This window comes from Argopecten irradians, chromosome 1, assembly GCF_041381155.1.
Source record: "Argopecten irradians isolate NY chromosome 1, Ai_NY, whole genome shotgun sequence".
Classification (NCBI taxonomy): Eukaryota; Metazoa; Mollusca; class Bivalvia; order Pectinida; family Pectinidae; genus Argopecten; species Argopecten irradians.
This window is the reverse complement of record NC_091134.1, coordinates 72,456,917-72,472,522: the sequence shown is the minus strand read 5'-3', so window position 1 is coordinate 72,472,522 and position 15,606 is coordinate 72,456,917. Positions and strand designations below refer to the sequence as shown.

At 39.0% G+C, this 15,606-nt stretch overlaps 1 protein-coding gene across 2 annotated transcripts; it reads left to right on the top strand.

The window, feature by feature from the left end:
• The first annotated feature begins 383 nt into the window (after positions 1–383).
• Positions 384–11,325, top strand: LOC138307562 (putative transferase CAF17 homolog, mitochondrial). Of its 2 annotated transcripts, none has more exons than XM_069248372.1 (7): positions 384–527; positions 938–1,206; positions 1,630–1,764; positions 9,254–9,425; positions 9,770–9,907; positions 10,346–10,445; positions 10,647–11,325. In XM_069248372.1, the coding sequence occupies exons 2-7, from the start codon at positions 961–963 to the stop codon at positions 10,849–10,851; spliced, it is 996 nt and encodes a 331-aa protein (XP_069104473.1). In that variant the 5' UTR covers positions 384–527; positions 938–960; the 3' UTR covers positions 10,852–11,325. The 2 variants fall into 2 exon arrangements, with proteins under 2 accessions (XP_069104473.1, XP_069104467.1); XM_069248366.1 differs by having other exon boundaries at positions 469–527; positions 919–1,206.
• Positions 11,326–15,606: the final 4,281 nt, after the last annotated feature.

Genomic DNA, 15,606 nt, shown 5'->3' with positions numbered 1-15,606 from the left:
TAGAAGCAGAAGACCTATGTGATTTGGTAACTTCTGAAACGATCTTGCATCAGCTTCAATCTGTGCTTGAAGACCATAGCTGAGACTTCCGGTTAGAGCTTTCTGTTGGAAAGCGAGGCCAAGATATGGAAAATGGAGAATCCAGTGTTTGACAAATATCCCAAGAGAAAGCACATAGTGAATGAGTCTTAATACCAGGTTGCCAATCATCGTGGGCAATTATATACAACTACTTTCACACATAGACTCCACTTGTCTTCATGTCCGATGCCGGGTGGCTCGTGTCAAATCCGGAAGTAGTAGTCTCGGGCTGAATGTTATCAAAAATCAATGTAGATTAATTACTGATATATAAAAGACAATTACGCAATGAAGGCATTGTAAAAATCCTATTTGTCCATAAAGATTAAAAAATAATTCAAAACCTGTTGAAATAAAGGAGGCATTTTTAAGCAAATGCAGTTGTCGCCCTTTGTGAAAACGAAACTAGAATGCAGACCTCACCTATTACACATCTTCTAATCCAGGTTACGTATAATACTTTCAACCTTACATGGTGTACATACATCGTAATTTATTTTCGATTATTGTTGTGGTCATTCGTTCAGTAGATTGTGAATGAAGAGTTCAGATACAACATGATTAAAACAATTTAGGAATGTGCATTGATGGCTACATTGTGCTAGATACAAATGTAGCTAATGTTACTGACCATGTTTATTCCATAATTCAACAAATTTTAGAATTGAAACTTTTTAAAATAAAAGATACAGATCTTATAAGGTTTTACCAACATGTCAAAACATCTCCACATACAGTGATTTTCCATCAAGTTCATGTGTAATTTCAAAATTCATTTTTAAATATGTGTGCAATTATATTGATGATTTGTTTTTATACTTTTGTATTTATCTGCAGAGTATTATCTCATTCTCAGGAATAAATAGTAGCACTGCAGACATGAGGCATTTACAGACATTGGTGAGGGTTGTAACAAGGAGAGCCACTATCCACTGTCGTCAATGTACCCAGTCTATAAGTAGTGTAGGCAGTACTAATTGGACAGTCCATCCACTGGCTAGTCGGGGGGTGGTGCGGCTAGAAGGGACAGACACAATTCCATTCCTCCAGGGACTTGTAACAAATGATGTTGCTGTTGTTGGAGATAAAAATCCAAGTCTGTATACTATGATGTTAAATGTGCAGGTAATTGTTTTGTGAATTTCAAAAAATTATATTCATGTGTCCCAATTATTATTGATGTTAATTATTATTGATGTTAGAGGAATCTTTACATAATGCACTACAGAATTGACCCTGTAAAGTCCTTGGTTGAGTAACATTAACTAACATTTAAAAGTAGTTTAAATTAAATATTGATACATTTTTGTCCATTCATGGTGTTATCCATCAAATACTTTTGCCCTTGAGGAACATTTATATGCAAATTTCTAATAAGGTCCATACTGGAAAGGAATTGAAAGATTGCCTAATGAAACCCTTCCTAGTAATTTTGATACATTTGTTTCATGAATGATAAGCGGAACACAAGTTTTAATATTCTTCTTACATTCTATTACTATAACAATTTTAAATTTATATATATAATGACCTTAACTTGTATTCCAGGGTCGTGTCCTGTATGATTTACTGATGTACCACTCCGCAGACAAATCAGGCAAATCTGCCCTCCTTCTGGAGTGTGATTCTTCTATCACTCAAGAGCTAGTCAAACTCATGAGGCGGTACAAGATTAGAAAGAAGGTGAGTACCTATCTATAAAGAGCAGGTCAACCTCATGAGGCGATAGAAGATTAGAAAGAAGGTGAGTACCTATCTGTAAAGAGCAGGTCAAACTCATGAGGCGGTAAAAGATTAGAAAGAAGGTGAATACCTATATAATTATGTCAAGAGCAGGTCAAACTCATGAGGCGGTACAAGATTAGAAAGAAGGTGAGTACCTATCTGTAAAGAGCAGGTCAAACTCATGAGGCCATACAAGATTAGAAAGAAGGTGAGTACCTATCTGTAAAGAGCAGGTCAAACTCATGAGGCGGTACAAGATTAGAAAGAAGGTGAGTACCTATCTGTAAAGAGCAGGTCAAACTCATGAGGCGGTAAAAAGATCTAAAAGAATGTTAGTTACAGGTCTATATAATTATGTCAAGAGCAGGTCAAACTCATGAGAGCGGTACAAGATTAGAAAGAAGGTGAGTACCTTCTGTAAAAAAGCAGGTCAAACTCATGAAGGCAGTACAAGATTAGAAAGAAGGTGAGTACCTATCTGTAAAGAGCAGGTCAAACTCATGTGAGGCAGTACAAACCATGAGATTAGAAAAGAAGGTGAGTACCTATCTGTAAAGAGCAGGTCAAACTCATGAGGCCGTACAAGATTAGAAAGAAGGTGAGTACCTATCTGTAAAGAGCAGAGCAGAGGAATCAAAATACGCAACCATGAGGTGGTAAAAGATTAGAAAGAAGGTGAGTACCTATCTGTAAAGAGCAGGTCAAACTCATGAGGCGGTACAAGATTAGAAAGAAGGTGAGTACCTAAACAATTGTGTAAAGAGCAGGTCAAACTCATGAGGCAGTACAAGATTAGAAAGAAGGTGAGTACCTATCTGTAAATATAATAATTTCAATGTTTTATGGTGGATTTGAAGTTGGAGTATGGCTTGAAGTTGGTACATCGTCCGTGAGGTTCATAAGTTGTGTTGTAATTGAAGGATGAAAGACTCCAGTATGTAGTCGACGTTTTATTCTAATGTGGTACATTTTACAATATAACATACATATGGTGAGAAGGTGCCAGGCATTATGGACCCAATGGGCCCACACACACAAGTGTGCGTCCCCGTCCGGTATGTCTCTGTGTATCACTGGCCAGTCCAATATATAGACTGGTCAGATATATTGCCTACGTGTACAAATGACAAAAATGACAGTTAACTCATGTTACCACAACATAACATTATGACATTGACATCTAGGAAGATCTAGGGAGCGACATTAGACTGACCATGTACAGCAATATCTCTTCCTGTTTAATTACCGGTCTAGTTTTAGACAATGACAATATTATTATGGATCTCTAAAATAAAACTGATTATGTTATATAAAGAGCAGGTCAAACTCATGAGGCAGTACATGATTAGAAAGAAGGTGAGTACCTATCTGTAAAGAGCAGGTCAAACTCATGAGACCGTACAAGATTAGAAAGAAGGTGAGTACCTATCTGTAAAGAGCAGGTCAAACTCATGAGGCAGTACAATAGTAAAGAGCAGGTCAAACTCATGAGGCAGTACAAGATTAGAAAGAAGGTGAGTACCTATATAATTATGTAAAGAGCAGGTCAAACTCATGAGGCGGTACAAGATTAGAAAGAAGGTGAGTACCTATCTGTAAAGAGCAGGTCAAACTCATGAGGCAGTACAATAGTAAAGAGCAGGTCAAACTCATGAGGCAGTACAAGATTAGAAAGAAGGTGAGTACCTATATAATTATGTAAAGAGCAGGTCAAACTCATGAGGCGGTACAAGATTAGAAAGAAGGTGAGTACCTATCTGTAAAGAGCAGGTCAAACTCATGAGGCAGTACAAGATTAGAAAGAAGGTGAGTACCTATCTGTAAAGAGCAGGTCAAACTCATGAGGCAGTACAATAGTAAAGAGCAGGTCAAACTCATGAGGCAGTACAAGATTAGAAAGAAGGTGAGTACCTATCTGTAAAGAGCAGGTCAAACTCATGAGGCGGTACAAGATTAGAAAGAAGGTGAGTACCTATCTGTAAAGAGCAGGTCAAACTCATGAGGCAGTACAAGATTAGAAAGAAGGTGAGAACCTATCTGTAAAGAGCAGGTCAAACTCATGAGGCGGTACAAGATTAGAAAGAAGGTGAGTACCTATATAATTATGTAAAGAGCAGGTCAAACTCATGAGGCGGTACAAGATTAGAAAGAAGGTGAGTACCTATCTGTAAAGAGCAGGTCAAACTCATGAGGTGGTAAAAGATTAGAAAGAAGGTGAGTACCTTTCTGTAAAGAGCAGGTCAAACTCATGAGGTGGTAAAAGATTAGAAAGAAGGTGAGTACCTATCTGTAAATATAATAATTTCAATGTTTTATGGTGGATTTGAAGTTGGAGTATGGCTTGAAGTTGGTACATCGTCCGTGAGGTTCATAAGTTGTGTTGTAATTGAAGGATGAAAGACTCCAGTATGTAGTCGACGTTTTATTCTAATGTGGTACATTTTACAATATAACATACATATGGTGAGAAGGTGCCAGGCATTATGGACCCAATGGGCCCACACACACAAGTGTGCGTCCCCGTCCGGTATGTCTCTGTGTATCACTGGCCAGTCCAATATATAGACTGGTCAGATATATTGCCTACGTGTACAAATGACAAAAATGACAGTTAACTCATGTTACCACAACATAACATTATGACATTGACATCTAGGAAGATCTAGGGAGCGACATTAGACTGACCATGTACAGCAATATCTCTTCCTGTTTAATTACCGGTCTAGTTTTAGACAATGACAATATTATTATGGATCTCTAAAATAAAACTGATTATGTTATATAAAGAGCAGGTCAAACTCATGAGGCAGTACATGATTAGAAAGAAGGTGAGTACCTATCTGTAAAGAGCAGGTCAAACTCATGAGACCGTACAAGATTAGAAAGAAGGTGAGTACCTATCTGTAAAGAGCAGGTCAAACTCATGAGGCAGTACAATAGTAAAGAGCAGGTCAAACTCATGAGGCAGTACAAGATTAGAAAGAAGGTGAGTACCTATATAATTATGTAAAGAGCAGGTCAAACTCATGAGGCGGTACAAGATTAGAAAGAAGGTGAGTACCTATCTGTAAAGAGCAGGTCAAACTCATGAGGCAGTACAATAGTAAAGAGCAGGTCAAACTCATGAGGCAGTACAAGATTAGAAAGAAGGTGAGTACCTATATAATTATGTAAAGAGCAGGTCAAACTCATGAGGCGGTACAAGATTAGAAAGAAGGTGAGTACCTATCTGTAAAGAGCAGGTCAAACTCATGAGGCAGTACAAGATTAGAAAGAAGGTGAGTACCTATCTGTAAAGAGCAGGTCAAACTCATGAGGCAGTACAATAGTAAAGAGCAGGTCAAACTCATGAGGCAGTACAAGATTAGAAAGAAGGTGAGTACCTATCTGTAAAGAGCAGGTCAAACTCATGAGGCGGTACAAGATTAGAAAGAAGGTGAGTACCTATCTGTAAAGAGCAGGTCAAACTCATGAGGCAGTACAAGATTAGAAAGAAGGTGAGTACCTATCTGTAAAGAGCAGGTCAAACTCATGAGGCGGTACAAGATTAGAAAGAAGGTGAGTACCTATATAATTATGTAAAGAGCAGGTCAAACTCATGAGGTGGTACAAGATTAGAAAGAAGGTGAGTACCTATCTGTAAAGAGCAGGTCAAACTCATGAGGTGGTAAAAGATTAGAAAGAAGGTGAGTACCTTTCTGTAAAGAGCAGGTCAAACTCATGAGGTGGTAAAAGATTAGAAAGAAGGTGAGTACCTATATAATTATGTCAAGAGCAGGTCAAACTCATGAGGCAGTACAAGATTAGAAAGAAGGTGAGTACCTATATAATTATGTAAAGAGCAGGTCAAACTCATGAGGCGGTACAAGATTAGAAAGAAGGTGAGTACCTATCTATAAAGAGTTGGTCAAATTCACGAGGTGGTACAATATTAGAAAGAAGGTGAGCGTTTATCTGTATAGAGCAGGCTAAATTCATGAGGCAGTACAATATGTGAATTCAAACCGAACTCGAGGTTGACCATCCAAGGTCAGGTTGGGGAAAGGAAATGCAATGGAAGCAAAATCTAGAACAAATTTCCTGTAGTATTTGACAATTCGCATGCCATGAAACGGTTATACTTGTTTCTTCATTTGAGGTGTAAGGACATCCAAGATAGCAGTCATTGCTCTTGATTGGATATATAACACTGATCTCCTTCTTTAACGATAGGATGCTACTTGGGCTAGCAATCACTCTTGCATTTGGTAACCGGATGGAAGAATCGTTCAGTGTGGACATACATATTTGTGTTCTTCCCAAATAGTGGAATGGAGGAGAATGTTGACAAAATGTCACAAAGCACAAATAAAGCGTTTTGTTAATTACGGATTCCCTGAAACGGTCCTTTTTGGGAATGTTAGTCAAAACATTGGTAAATTCATGAAGTAGACTCCTCATAATATCAGTCATGAAGTAGACTCCCCATAATGTCAGTCAAAACATCGGTAAACTCATGAAGTAGACTCCTCATTTCCTTTTTACGTTCCTACGTCAAGCTTTAAATACATTTACATCCCCAACTCCTTCGGAGTGACTAATAGAATCTTACATGGGTCTGTGAAGTGAACAGGCCCCGATATCTCAACCCGAGTGAAAGATTTTGGCCAGTCAACCCGAGGCTTGCCGAGGGTTGACGGCCAAAATCTTTCACGAGGGTTGAGATTAATAGAATCTTACATGGGTCTGTCAAGTGGACAGGGATATCTAAACCCGAGTGAAAGATTTTGGCTGGTCAACCGAGGCTTGCCGAGGGTTGAGGGCCAATATCTTTCATGAGGGTTGAGATATCCCTGTCCACATGATAGACCCATGTTTGATTCTTTTTCTCCCATACTTTGTAAAAAAAAACACGAAATTCCTGTTTGTTTCCAGCTGTTTCGTTGCGCAATTATGTAGGAACGTCGTTATGCATCAAAATTAATGACATCATCTACAATGCTTGCCGCGGTTACGCCGCATGTATTGATGACGTCACGTTATTGTCTAGTGCGTGTGAGCTGTCTTGCACCCCCCTGTGTAAGATAGAGTTATTTTTTCTCTAGCAACCGCGGGATATCCCTGTGAAGTATGGGAGAAATCCCTGTCCACATGATAGACCCATGTTTTATTCTTTTTCTCCCATACTTAGTAGAAAAAATGATGAAATTCCACTTGGTTTCCAGCTTTTTCATCGCGCCATGATTGCAGGAACGTCGTTATGCGTCAAAATTGATGACGTCATCTACATTGCGCGCCGCAGTTACGCGGCATGTATTGATGACGTCACGTTATTGTCTAGCGCGTGTGAGCTGTCTTATACCCCCCCGTGTAAGATAGAGAGATATCTTTTCCCTAGCAACCGCTGGATATCCCTGTGAAGTATAGGAGAAATAAGAATCTACAGACTCCTCTTTATGTTTCTTCTCAGACATCATTGTCATACAAATGACAGTAAGACAGCAGCACTACATTCGAAATTTTGCCTCAACAGCGTGTAAGGTCTTAAGGTTTCTGTTGATGTTCACACTCAAGTCCATTTCACTATTCTTCATTTCGATGATGTAAAAGAAGTTTATTCTTCTTTGTAGGAAGCAAACTAATTACCTCCTGTCCAAGCTCCATATCTCTTATCTTTCTGATTAGTATCTTCCAATCTTCCTCGCAAATTTATACATGGAGATCGAAAACGCCTTCAGTTTCTTTGCTAACGACAGAGGGACATATGGTTTATAGACATTTTCAGTTAGCAACACTTACTTTAGCCACCACCGCCATATGCATGTTCATTTGTTCTTCGGAACGCTTCTCGATCCACCCCCCCCTCCTCACCCCTTTCAAGGCCAAAGAAAACAACCATATTCTTAGATTCCCTTACACATGATGATATTTCTTATGTAATAAACAAATTCTGAAAAGAAGAATTTTCAATTAAAGTATTTCACAAAACTGTCTGTTGCATAAGTCGCCCTATGCTCGTATGAATGTGTTTCCGAACAATAAGGAGCTGATCTCGCACTGACTTTCCTGGTCTAACAGCGCAATCAGCAAATCACAACAGCATCCCTCCGCTGCCACCAAGATTGTAACATGGCCTAGTGATTTCCCTACAAATATTCAAAATAATAATAACTTCAGGATATACATATTTATAATTATTATTATGCACTATGATCTCAAACAAAATAATTATTTTACATTAAATCTATATCTTAACATTTATGTAAACTCCCACACACAGAGGAACACACATGACCTTAAATCGTACAGACATAATATTAATTAAGCTACTACATACATTCTCATTAATCATACCGTCTTTGTAGCAAATATCGCAGGGAGTGAATGTTTACGTTTAATGAGAAAAATGTTGTTGTATCCTGACGAATGAATGACTAATATTTGTCTCGTTGAGTCTTGATACTGACTATTGCATCGTTGGAGATGTTGTCCTTGACGTTGACGGTTTCAGTTTCAACGAATTGATATGGCAGAAACAACCCTCCTGTTATAATGAATGTATTTTCACCCATACTTGACAGGGTAATCCCGCGGTGCTGAATGTATTAATAACGTAACTGTCTAGCGCGTGTGAGCTGTCTTTTCCCTACCCCGGTAAAAGATAGTTATCTTTTACCGGGGTAGGGAAAAGACAGCTCACACGCGCTAGACAGTTACGTTATCAATACATTCAGCGACCATTTTTACGCACAGCGATGTTCATATCGACTGAATTTTCACCATTTCTAGTTCAAGTATGGGAATAAGAATCTTACATGGGCAGCCAGATGGACAGGGATATCTTAACCCTCGTTAAAGCTTTTGACCATCAACACTCGGCAAGCCTCAGGTTGATTAGCCACAATCGTTCACGAGGGTTGAGATATCTCTGTCCACTAGGGTTGAGATATCTCTGTTCACTTGACAGACCCATGTAAGATTGTATTAGTCTTCCCTTGAACACACAATCATCAACTCTTCATTATCTTCAACAATCTTATAAACGTACAATGAAATTGTGGTGCTCTGCTAACATAATAAAACTTTATAATATGATATATCTGATCATTATAATCTCTCCTAGGTTCCGTACATTTCTACTCTTGTGTCCTCTTATATGACTGGATTTTCAAGCTTCCTACAGAACTGCCATGTTCTTTACTACCGATCAGAGTGGATTACTGACTATGGTATCCCATATGACCCAGTCGTACAGTCGTGTATTAGGACTATAAGTAACCAAACATACTCGTCGTGTCGCGTACATACTAAACCTCCCATATAATGATATAGAAATTCTACACGTACATAAAATATGGTATTGAGACACATTGTCTTACCTGACAGACATTCCTCAGAAATAGCTGTTAATGAAGTTTGACCTTGTACTCACCACATGTTTGAATAGGCAGGTTTTCGTTTTTGACAGGTAGACATTGCTGATGTATCGGATGATCATAAAGTGTTTGCTGCTCTGTCTCAAGGCCAAGAGAAATCCCTGGACAAAGATCTGTCTGGAATATCTGTTGTAGCCCCAGATCCTCGACTGAACAGTTTTGGTTGGAGAATAATAGGAAACAGTTCAGAGTCTTTACTAACAGGTAAATGGATTGATATAACAGATGGTGACGATGGTAACTCCAGAATGGACTATATAAATTATATCAAATATTATTATGAATGGAAAATTATCCAATATTTTACTATGAAGTTTGGTTCAGTTCATTTGTTTTCACATCTAAGTAACAACCAGTCTTTTGAGGACGTGCCAGTGGTGGAGGAATACCAATGTACCTGGCATAAAACCACATACCTACCGAACTTAAACATACACCATCTTCACTATTGACACCAAACTTCTATTAGAACTTGATTCATGGTATTTGATTTGTTTTACTGTGTATATGATGTTAGTGAATCAAATGAAATGTTATTTGTTTCGTAGGGTTGGGAATAAAGGAGGAAACATCCGAAGATGAATACCATACACAGCGTTACCAGTCGGGTATTGGGGAGGGGGTGGTGGACCTTCCCCCGGGGAACTGTTTTCCCCTAGAAAGTAATGCAGTTTACCTTAATGGAGGTGAGATATATTTATATCACATGGTAAATTGCATTAAGAGGTGCAACATTTTCTCAGCCTTCTTGGCATGCTAAAGACACAGCATATCTAAAGCTTGCTACAGAACCTAATCGACAAGGGTTCATTCAGTAATTTCAGTGCACTTGACCTCATTTACTTTAGCTAAAGATCAAGGTCAGTCATATAAAAAGGTTATGTCTCAGGGGACAGGAACACTTACTGGGAAGTCCTTGAGAAATAGAAGTCATTTCAATGTGGTTTATTAAATCATTTGGTGTAAGTTTAGCTTAGTTAAACAATACTTTTCATTTATCACTCAGCAATATAAACGTATGTCATTATAAGAGCGTTAAAATGAGTTAAGAGCTGATGTATATTCCTTTTCTTTCAGACTTTATAATGCAGCCATACTTTATCTGGTATTGTTTAATGTTTCAGTGTGTTTCCATAAAGGCTGTTACATAGGTCAGGAGTTGACTGCACGGACATTTCACACGGGAGTCACACGCAAACGACTCATGCCTCTCGAATTTGAAGAGTAAGTCAGAGCTGGTCAGACTGTTATATATTACAGAAAGACAAGTTTTATTAACCACGGAGTTGAATTGCAGTGACAAATACGAAAATAATACATATAGGTTAGTATTTTACCTGAATACAGTTGGAGACTATTAAGTCAAAGTCAAAATTGAGTTAACATTGTAAACATAAACTGACCATATGTTTTATCACATTTCAGTCAACCTCAAAATTTGTCTGTCGGAGCTAACATTGCGACAGAGACCGGGAAATCTGCTGGAAAAATGCGAGGCCGTGTTGGTAAATATGGACTGGGTCTGCTGAGGATAGCTGAGGCCAGTAAAAACCTCAAAGTGAAAATAGAGACAGGGGAGGAGCTTGTGGTCAAAGCCAGTACTCCAAAATGGTGGCCAATGGACGAGTGAAAGAGAAAGAAGAAGTTGTGAAGCCATTTATTCCTAAAGATGGCAATTTAAAATATACTTCAGATCAAAGAAACACTCAAATTCAAATTTACACACAGAGAAACGTATTTATTGAAATATAATGATTATTATTCTTACCCGAGAAGGAATTATCATACTACATGTCTATGATGACCCAGAGTGTTACGATGGTTTGTACTGTATTCAAAATAATCTAGAGACTTGGTCTAACTTTAGAATACAAATAATTGGTGTAGACATTCAAACAAGAATACACCTCCCTCACTGCCCATACACACAACACAAACAAGGATATACCTCCCTCACTGCCCATACACACAACACAAACAAGGATATACCTCCCTCACTGCCCATACACACAACACAAACAAGGATATACCTCCCTCACTGCCCATACACACAACACAAACAAGGATATACCTCCCTCACTGCCCATACACACAACACAAACAAGGATATACCTCCCTCACTGCCCATACACACATCACAAACAAGGATATACCTCCCTCACTGCCCATACACTTATCACAAACAATGATATACCTCCCTCACTGCCCATACACAACAAAAACAAGGATATACCTCCCTCACTGCCCATACACACAACACAAACAAGGATATACCTCCCTCACTGCCCATACACAACACAAACAAGGATATACCTCCCTCACTGCCCATACACAACACAAACAAGGATATACCTCCCTCACTGTACATACACACAACACAAACAAGGATATACCTCCCTCACTGCCCATAAACACACAACACAAACAATGATATACCTCCCTCACTGCCCATTAACACATCACAAACAAGGATATACCTCCCTCACTGCCCATACACACATCACAAACAAGGATATACCTCCCTCACTGCCCATACACACAACACAAACAAGGATATACCTCCCTCATTACCCATACACACAACACAAACAAGGATATACCTCCCTCACTGCCCATACACACAACACAATGATATACCTCCCTCACTGCCCATACACACATCACAAACAAGGATATACCTCCCCCACTGCCCATACACACAACACAATGATATACCTCCCTCACTGCCCATACACACATCACAAACAAGGATATACCTCCCCCACTGCCCATACACACATCACAAACAATGATATACCTCCCTCACTGCCCATAAACACACAACACAAACAAGGATATACCTCCCTCACTGCCCATACACACAACACAAACAAGGATATACCTCCCTCACTGCCCATACACAACACAAACAAGGATATACCTCCCTCACTGCCCATACACACAACACAAACAAGGATATACCTCCCTCACTGCCCATAAACACACAACACAAACAAGGATATACCTCCCTCACTGCCCATACACACAACACAAACAAGGATATACCTCCCTCACTGCCCATACACACAACACAAACAAGGATATACCTCCCTCACTGCCCATACACACAACACAAAACAAGGATATACCTCCCTCACTGCCCATACACACATCACAAACAAGGATATACCTCCCTCACTGCCCATACACACAAAACAAACAAGGATATACCTCCCTCACTGCCCATACACACAACACAAACAAGGATATACCTCCCTCACTGCCCATACACACATCACAAACAATGATATACCTCCCTCACTGCCCATAAACACACAACACAAACAAGGATATACCTCCCTCACTGCCCATACACACAACACAAACAAGGATATACCTCCCCCACTGCCCATACACACATCACAAACAATGATATACCTCCCTCACTGCCCATACACACAACACAAACAAGGATATACCTCCCTCACTGCCCATACACACAACACAAACAAGGATATACCTCCCTCACTGCCCATACACACAACACAAACAAGGATATACCTCCCTCACTGCCCATACACAACACAAACAAGAAAGAATAAGCACTAACGACAGGATTTCTCTGCACGTTTTTTGTCATAACTATATGGTCAAGGTTAAGATGCCAGACGAACATACTTGGGTACCGATACAGCCCTCTGGGCCTTTTTTCGGGTGACTTCCTTTGAAGCTCACACGATTTTCTGATTGACGTGTATGAGTTTACAAACCGGGACATTGGTTAATCCCGTAGTAAGATGTGAAGAGGCCCGGGTTCTTAACACCGAGCATGTAGCGAATCTATTAACTTAAATCACCCAATAGGAATGATACCGAATGTTACTGACAGATTTTCGTTTTTTATAGGACTCTTTTTACATAGGTAAATAGGTATGCTTGCCAAGTATTCTGCTGGAATGGAATCCTTTCACAGTTATTCATTCAGTAGAAGGGATACCTGATTTGGAGAGAGTCTAGCACGCCTCACATTGTACGTGGACCCGTTTAGTATCGCATTTGTTACCCGTTACAACCATCAAAGGAGGGATATCTAACCGGATGACTGTGTAGTGCTTAAGTCGGGATTACCCTTTATACCTTCTACTGATCAAGTCATACAGCTAATTATCGTCCGGAAATTTTACGAGAATTCAAAGGAATTAATCCAAGTGATAAATTTAGTTTTCAAGATTAAACTGTTGAAAGCTACTTGACTTGAATATTGTTTCATTATTTCAGATTGATCGCCGTATTTTTGTACTTGCATTTAATCACATAAATGTAATAATTCGCCCGACTAGTTCCGAAACCGTAGCTTTATGGATTCCTCTTGATGCAATCATTTGTATTCCAGATTACAAAATAGTGTCCAGTTACACTGCCAAATCGGGAAATTTAATTTAGTGAACTGCTAAAGATAAAATGAGGTCACAGAGTTTATCCCATTCCTATGATTGGTCTGACATTATACCACTGACCAATAATTAGTGTCCATATAGGACTAACATTACATATATGATATGTGTGATATGCATTAAATATTACACGGAGATCATTCAGGACTATAAACACGAAAATTATTTATTGTTGTCTTCGCGGCCACCTCATAAAGACCACCTTTTTATATTAAATCACTAGCTTAGGGTCCCAGACGGACTGTTTCAACACCATGAAACCATTGTTCTTTGTTTTTGTGTGGTCTATACAGACGTATTTACTGAAACTATAACTAAATCTCTGGTTCCTAGGGGATTAGTCGACACATTGATTCGACTATTTTGGTTTTTCACATTTTTCACTGCTATGTTACATATTTCCATTTTGCACTTTTCCACCATATTGACACATTGTGGACACAGGCCCATTCTGACCTACACCTGACTGGACACATGACTGATTTTGATTTCCACACAACTCATTTTTCCTTTCCTGAATTTTCTAACATGAGTGATATTTCTTTTGAGCCGCACTCCACTTTCTGACTGCACTGCAACACTATTTCCACATTTATCCAGCACGACAAACGGTTTTGGATGAAAATTTTCTGATACATGTAATTTATTTTCACGATCCTTCTCGAGTAGAACTTTGTCGCCTTTTTGTATATAACTTGGTTTCGCGCCCCCTTTTACGTCAGAACAGAAACATATATACATAGAGATTGGCAACTTCAATATTTTTACGATCGGCAGATGTACCTCTGTATGTGCTTACGGGTGTTTAGATAAACTCTTAAACAGTTAAATACAACAAAATAAATTTGATATGTTATAAAAGATCAATAATTTTCAGATGGTTTGAGAACGAGTTTTGATAGAAAAAATTATTTTAACTTATATTTTAATAAAACAAAATGCACTTCCGGTTTTGAATGTCTGATTTTCGAAAAAAGCAGGTAAAATTGCTGATTTTCATGCTTTCAAAAATCACATTAAATAACATTAATCGGGAAAACTGGTAACATCAAACCATGATCTAATGTTTAAACTTTGTGTTGATGCAAAAATATAATGTTTAAAAGAATACACTTAAAAGAAGTTAGCCAAGGGGAAATGCCTATAAACCAGAGGTCCTGTCAACATAGACAAAGAAGGAATTTCCAATCTCTATGTATATATGTTTCTGGTCAGAATAATCTTTTCCTTTTTCCTAGCTTTCTTGATCCCGATCGCGCGTTTCCATGTCTCTGTCGGCATATTTCAGTAGTTCAGGCAGTTTGGTCCGTAATTTCCTTCCGAAAAGTAATCCTCCTGTACTTTTCCCTGTCGTTGCATGCGGAGAGGACCGATACATGAATAGATACTTATCTAGCTCCTCCTTTCAACTTTTCCCTTCTACTTGTGCTAGTTTAAAAGGTTTCAACAGTGACCTTTTTTGTCTTTCGTTTTCCCCATTCGCGTGGGGCCAAATAGGGGTAATCCGTCTGTGCACAATGCCATTTTCCTTGCAGTAACCCTGTGAGCTCACAAATTGTGGTCCATTATCACTTTTAATGGAAGTCCATGCGTTCCAAAAATATGGGACAAAACGTCAATTACGCGTTCGGTCGTCGTAGATTTCATAAGAACGACTTCTAAACAACGAGAACAACAGTAATCTACTGTGTAAATAGCACATCACCTGGTGAGAGCGGTTCCAAAAAGTCTACTTCTACATGTCCCCATGGTCTGGATGGAAATGCTGTACGTGTCAAGGGTTCAGGGAACTCCGGTTTAGACACTAATTGACAACCGCAACATGATTTACAGTATGATTCTATATCTCTGTCCATTTGAGGCTACCATACCTTACTCCTAAGCCTTTGCTTCATTGACACAATCACTGGGTGGCCCTCATGTCCTAGTGTTACGATTTGACTCCTCAATTC

What these genes read in the sequence shown, in the direction of transcription:
- LOC138307562 (XM_069248366.1), top strand. Translation starts at nt 492, where the DNA reads ATGCAGACCTCACCTATTACACATCTTCTAATCCAG. An exon ending in GGTACAAGATTAGAAAGAAG is followed by an intron (nt 1,765 to 9,253) that starts GTGAGTACCTAT and finishes CGTTTTTGACAG; the next exon opens with GTAGACATTGCTGATGTATC. An exon ending in TGCAGTTTACCTTAATGGAG is followed by an intron (nt 9,908 to 10,345) that starts GTGAGATATATT and finishes TTAATGTTTCAG; the next exon opens with TGTGTTTCCATAAAGGCTGT.